General features: G+C 39.6%; 1 protein-coding gene across 25 annotated transcripts in view; it reads left to right on the top strand.

Annotated features, from left to right (window-relative positions):
- Rims1 (regulating synaptic membrane exocytosis 1) overlaps positions 1 to 7122 on the top strand; it is a 473457-nt gene that overhangs the window by 250146 nt on the left and 216189 nt on the right. For all 25 annotated transcript variants that reach the window (XM_026785683.1, XM_026785682.1, XM_026785680.1 and 22 more), the window contains one exon: positions 4941 to 5278. In XM_026785683.1, coding sequence (XP_026641484.1) covers positions 4941 to 5278 — 338 coding nt within the window. The remainder of the gene's footprint in view (positions 1 to 4940; positions 5279 to 7122) is intronic.

Below are 7122 nucleotides of genomic sequence, written 5' to 3'. Positions count from 1 at the left end.
TTGCCCATACATTGTACATGTTCCTGTAAGTAAGCCCTCACCCACCTCCAGTAAGTAACCTCAGATAAAATTGTTTCATTAGCTAGACTGAAGTGGAATTCTTTCTTTGTTTGAAAACTGGTGTCTGGTACAGGGCATTCCTTCCCTAGCCATAGTGCACACAGTCTGTAAACACATCATGGAATAGCAAGCATAAAGAACTTCCTACATCTGAACATGTTCATATTTCTACTGAGCATGTAGTGTGAGCTATGAGATTCCTTGTCTGTACCGTAAGAAGTGCTGGGATTTCTGTCGTTTAGGTAAATGTCATATTAATTTTAATCTGATCTATTGTTTGCCCTCGTGATTAGGTGTGAAACAAAATTTTAGAACCAAATATCAGCATATAACTTCTGTTTTTCCTCCATGTTTTTGATGCATATCATAGAGTTTCAGAAGCCATGTTACAACACAAAAATCTTTCATTCCACTTTGTAATTGATTGCTAAAGATCTGAGAATTGTTAAGTTAGCTACAACAGAGGCATTCTTTATTTTAGATTTGCTTGGATAAAATCCCAGGACACTAAACCAGGATATTATCCTGCATGGTACCATCTCTAAAAGGAGGGTGCACTTCTCTCTCCCCTCTTGCTCTTTCTCTCTGTATGTGTACGGTTTGTTTTTTTATAATTAAGTCTTATAAGAAATCTGGTGCAGAGTTATCTGCACTCCAGTTTTGAGTACTTATAACTCCAGAAAAATTTAATTAATAATTGAAAATCAAAATGGAATATCTTACATGTACATGGTACATTGTGTCTTACAACCTTGATCACTTTGTAGATGGGTCTCATATTTGATATAAAGTATATGTTTCTTCTTTATTTTCATAACTTCTATGTATCTAACACACGCACACAATTAATTTCTTTTTATATTAGCAAATATTTCATTATTTATGAATAATTTATAGAACCAAAAGTAGAGATTGAGCATTACTATTTTTACTAAAATAATTTTATTAGTATATTTTTATAGTTAATATTGTTTCACATGACTGAATAATTTCATCCCACATAGGAAATTCTGAAGCAAAGGTTTTGACTTATTACGATAGAGAAGGAAATAAGAAATTGGAGGAATTTTGAAAAAGGAATATTTTCTCTAAGTGTTATAAATTGACAAACATCACAGACACAAAAATTTAAACAAAATATTCTTTTATGAAAATAGATTTTTCTCCCAGACAAACATCCTGACCATAGTTTTGCCTTCATCCCACCCCTTTCAACTCCCACCACTCTGACTTCCCTGCTTCCCTGGAACCACTCTCCCTCTGTTTTCTCTTCAAGAAAGAGCAGGCCTCCCTCCAAGAGATGATATCTAAACAGCACAAATACAGTAAGACCAAGCAAAAGCCCTCATATTAAGGCCTGTCAAGGCAACCCAACAGGAGGAAAAGAATTCCATGAGCGTACAACAGAGTCAAAGGCAAACCCACTCCTACTGTTAGGAATACCACAAAAACACCAATCTTAAAGCCAGAGGACCTGGTCCAGACCCAGACAAGCCCCATACTTGTCACTTCCATCTCTCTGAGTCTATGTGTTCTCTGCTTAGTTGATTCAGTGGTCCGTGTTCTCCTGCTGTCCTCCCACCCCTCCCCTCTGACTCCCATAGTCTCTCATTTTTCTCTTCTGCCTAGTTTCCTGATATCTGAAGGGAGGTGCTCTATGGAGATGATGGAGACCTCCACATTAGACTCCTTCTCTGGCTGTGGGCCTCTGCACCTGCTCTCATCTGATGCAGGAAGATGCCTCTCTGATGATGACCATAGTTTTGCCTTCATCCCACTGATCTATGAGTACAGGAATCATTTAATTGATTTCTTTCTTTTTCTTTTTTCTTTCAGTCATGAGTCATGTTTACCTTTTTTCCCCCTACACTAGGACTCTGGACTATCTAATCTCCCATCCCAGGCAGCATAGGACTTGTGCTCCCTCTCTTGGTGAGAGCCTCAAGTTAAAACAAACATTGGTTGGCCACTCCCACAAGTCTTGTGTCATCAGTGCCCCAACACATTTGGCAAGCGGGACAGATTGTAGGTGAATAGTTTTGTGGCTGGGATATTGTCCAGGATTTTCTTTTCATATCCTATGGAGTACCTTCTCGTGCCATAGAGAGTAGAAGGCAGAGGTGTAGGCTCCTAAAAGGCACCAGTTAGAACTCTCTACTTTCAACAAGCTGAGGTAGATATTGTCCTCTGCAAAGGGGCCTGCTTTCAATTTTCAAAGAATGACTTTGTGTCCTAGCATCAGCCTGGGCTGTTTAGGGATCTCTGTGGTACCCTCTGGGCAAACAACCCAACAGAATGCCATCACTGGAAGCCTTCCCTGGCTATAAAAGATGGCAAGTCCAAACTCCATACCTTCCTTTACTAGGAGTCCTCACTAAGGTCACCCTCGTGATTCCAGGATGTTCCCACTGCCGTCGGTTTCCACACATACCCACAATGCTCCACAATTCTAGCTGTCTCTCCAAACCCTCTCTTTCACACATGCCTGATGCTTCCCATTCAATTCCCTACCCACCCCACAGTCCACCAACGGTGTTTATTCTATTTTCCCTTCCTGGGGGGGAAGGGTTCAAGCACCTCTCCCACCCCAGAACCTTCCTCTTTAGTTAACCTCTCTGGGTCTATGGATTGTATAGATTCATTATCAATTATCTAACAGCTAATACCTACTTATAAGTGACAACATACTATATTTGTCTTCCTGGATCTGGGGTATCATCTAAAGTATGGATATTACTTGCCCAGCAATTATGACATATTTATCATTAGAAACTAAGTTAACTTAAATGGGATATAAAACTTAATTTAAATAGATATTACATTGTTCAGCATATATTCAAAATCTGAATTCTCCTCAAATTTGTCAATTGCCTTTTAGTGACCAGTTTTTAATGCTGAAAATCAAACAACACAAAGAAAACTGTAATGGCATTCCCAGAAATTATCCAGTGAAAATCATCCTTTCTGTTGGCATTGCTACTTTCTTTCCTTTTGTGCAATATTATTTAACTGAAGGCCATTTTGTAAGCTCTGCAATAACTGTCAAAAAATGATTTTGAGTGAAGTGTGTATTTCTCTCTAAACATGGTTTTATTTTGTAGAAAATGGCCCTCTCTTGATGACTGCTGAGGAACTGCTGTTTGCAAGTTTAAGATTCTCTCACCTAGTATTTACTTAGGTGCTGTAAAATGAGAAAGGTTCCTATTAGTCTTCGTGAATCACATGATTTCCGGTCTTATTGCTGTCTCGTCAGCTCAAATGGCCATAAATGAGTACCTCACTCTCCCATCCTGCGAGCTAGGTAGCAGGAGGCAGAAGTTGTCATGGGAGTTCTGGTTCCGGGGTGTATCCTTTATTTTGTTATGCTCGATACCTTCATCAGGCCTGAGCATCTTTATTTGTGAGGTTTGAAGAGATGAGGATACAGGGTGCCACTCACAGCCACCTGGCTTACCTTTTATATTGAGGCTGCAAGGTGTCCTAACTATTTTGGTCCATGCTTATGCAGAAAGTTGCTCATCCAGTTTTTTTTTTTTCACGTATTCAGAATGATGGTTCCTAGAAACGCCATCATCTGTCTTTGTCCTCAGTGCTAGTCATTGCGCACATTCTTCATTATTTTTGTTAGGATTGGTCCTTGTGACTGTATTAATTTTAAATGTCATTAAGAGTAGCAAATTAAATGTTTATCTTAAGTGATTATTCATCATTTATCAATGTAAAAGGCTGGTATCAGCTCAAGATCCCGAGAGCAGGTTCTCAGCACAAAGGAGATTTATTTGCTCCACAGAGACAAAGGGAGGGGAAGAAGAGACAAAGACAGGAGATAGAAAATGAGGAAGAAGGGAAAGAGAACAAGGGAAAAGGTATTTGTCCCAGAGGGGGACAAAGGATAAGCAGGAAAGAGAAGACATTTCCCATAGGCAAATGGCGGTTTATAAAGGTAAAAAGAGAAACTCTGCGTTAGAATGAGGTGTTTAATTTTTAACTGGGAATGTTAATTAGGTGAGCTGAAGGGGGTTTTTGAGTGCTGGACTTTAATACTTAGATAACTCCACCTTGGTAGTCAGCCCCGGAGGAGGAAGTGGACAAATAAGGAAACAGATCTTGGTATCTAGCTTTAGTAGTGTAATTTAACTGTTTTAAACAGGCAGAGGGAATATGGGAAGGGCCAGGCCTGCTGGAGCCATGCTGCCCTGCTTGGACTGGCCAGAGTCCCTTCAATCAACATGTATGTTACTCAGTGTTCTTGAAGAAACACTGTTGTCACATATTAATAAACCCAGTCTCAGATGCGTTGCCGTAGTAAATACGTGCACGAATACCATGTATTCCATAAGGTGAACTTGAGGTTAACACATTGTTGAGAAACCGAAGGAAATACACATATTTTCATTTTGTTTTGTTCGGCACTTTTTTCCATATTAAATAGCTTTCATGAATGATTTTAATAATAGATTTATTTCAGAAGAGAGATATCTATAAAATCCTTTGAGATACTGAGGTCCGTGCATGAAAGTATTGATGTTAGAGCTCTTTTCAATAATTTCCGATCAATTATTTGCCTCACCTAGAGCACTTATGCTAACAGATATTTTAATGAAACATCAGAATCAATTATACAAAATATGACAGGCATATGGTGAAATGAAACAGAATCATTAAACTAAAATGAGAAGAAAATTCTGCCCTAATTGCTCAGAGGCGCTCTTCAAGCCCTGGCATTGATATACTTGACTGTGTATTGTATAAAAAATTATGAGGAATGTTCAAGGATATATAGAAAGATGAAGACATTCTTAATATGAATTTTTATAAAGTATTTGTAAATATGTGGGAAGCTTTTTTTTTTAATATTGCTCTTTCTCTCTTTCAAATAGGTTATGTGGGTATGCAATTTATGTCGAAAGCAGCAAGAGATCTTAACCAAATCTGGAGCATGGTTCTTTGGAAGTGGCCCTCAGCAGCCCAGTCAGGACGGGACTCTGAGTGACACAGCTACAGGTGCTGGATCTGAGGGGCCCAGAGAAAAGAAAGCGCGACTCCAAGAGCGATCAAGGTCTCAGACACCTTTGAGTACGGCAGCTGCCTCGGCTCAGGACACTGCCTCCCCTGGTGCACAAGTGGACAGGAGTAAAGGGGCAGAGCCCTCACAGCAAGCCGTGGGACCTGACCAGAAGCTGACATCAAGGTCTAGAAGTGAGCCACCAAGGGAAAGGTAATATTCACTAACACTCTAAGCAAAAGTTGAAGGCTGCCAGAAAGCGCACCTGTTACCAAGAAACCAGCATGTATTAGGAGGCGTATGTGGAAGGATTACTTCTTAGGCCCCATAGACAAGGCAGCAACAGGCCTGAGATTTCTGTCTACATCTAGAACATGTCATACCGTAAGAGACCTGCTTTGAGAAGCTTGTCTTTCATATCTTGCACAGATGCCAGTGAAAGATATGTTAATTATTTGAGTTATAAACCTCCAACTTTGAGCTGAGAAAAGCCTTTAGAAACACTGTTATTATACGTTTAGCACGTTAGCAAAAAGTGTGCTCTTGAAGCATATGAGGCATGACTTGGCCTACTGAAAGGCATGGTGGGGCATCAGAGATTGCTTTTCTGAGTATACTTTAAGCTGCACTATAAAAATAGTGAGGAATTTATGAAGTGAGGTTAAGGATGACGCAGTTGGGTATCTACTTAGGCATGTGGCCTAAAGGAAAGATTTCTGTTTGAGGTCTTTCTAAAGGATACCACTGGCTAGAGTAAAGGTAGCCAAGGAAGATAGAAGAGAGGAAGCTGGCAAGGTTGTAAGCAAAGGGGTCAACTTTCATATATTTTTATCCAGGCATAATGGGAAGCCATTAAAGATATGAGCAAGGGATAATATGATCAGATAACATACATCAACTGTTTCACTATCCATCCATTTATCTGAGTTGATGCTGTCCACTAGAAAACACAGATGTCAAAATGGTGCTCCTGTTGTGTGAGCCCAGACTGGTTGGAACTGACTAGGCTTGATTGCTTCTGTTCCTGTAACTTTTATTTATGGCACTAGGTAAGGAGTAGTCTCCACCCATGGAAGTATTTTGAACCTCATTTTCAAACAAAATTTACAAAAGATCAATGACTTCAAAGTAAAGTGTGTCTGGATCACAGTCCTGATTCTGCCATAATAGGCAGTGATAGCATACTTTGCAGGGGTGTGCCAAGTATTAGCAGCCAACACAAGGTCCCAGGACGCCATGTGGTGCCAACCTAACTAAATATGGCTGTGATTTCAGCCAGCACTCATGAAACAATCACTATAATTAAATTCAGTGCTAGGAACAAGAGGGAGCAGAGATGATGAGGACATATCCCATTTCTCACAATATGGGCAAACAATATCCCAGGGAAGATAGACACCTAGGCAACTAGTCAAGATGTTAATTGATTTATCAATGCTAGAACATATGTATAGTACTTTAGAAGCTCTAGAATCAAAAGAAATGGCTTTGAATTGAGCCTTATAAGATTCCAGGAAATAGACAATATAGGGGAGAGAATGTGTATGCAGATCTTTTTTTGAAAGAAGATAGGAAGGGCATCAGAAGTACTGTAGTGACAATAGAACAAAGCTCACTTGATGGTAAAATGTAATGAATTAAGAGACAAAAATATTAAAGATGAATTTTGGGAATGGTCAGCAGATGGTGCTTTTAAACTTGACAAAGCTGGTAGAGCTGTCATTAGTAAAGAAAAAAATAATAAAGTTTGGTTTACGGTGATAACTTAAATAAAATCCCAAGGAGTGCAGAGACATGAACACTGAGAAGATAAAGTGAGGATACTGGAAAATACAGCATGAACACCGAGAAAAGCAGTGGTCTATAAATAGATAATGAAGACTTGTGTGCTTAATCAGAAGATGGCCAGGTGACAGTTAGGACTCAGGTGACAGTGTGGATTTGGGCAGCCATGGAAAATAGATTGAAAGGATGACTAGTTCCTTGGTTGAAAGGATGACTAGTTCCTTGATCAACAGGATAACTAGTTGCTTAGGTTGAGAGGATGACTAGTTCCT

This window comes from Microtus ochrogaster, linkage group LG2 (genome assembly GCF_000317375.1).
Source record: "Microtus ochrogaster isolate Prairie Vole_2 linkage group LG2, MicOch1.0, whole genome shotgun sequence".
Classification (NCBI taxonomy): domain Eukaryota; kingdom Metazoa; phylum Chordata; class Mammalia; order Rodentia; family Cricetidae; genus Microtus; species Microtus ochrogaster.
This window is presented reverse-complemented; position numbering and strand designations above follow the sequence as displayed.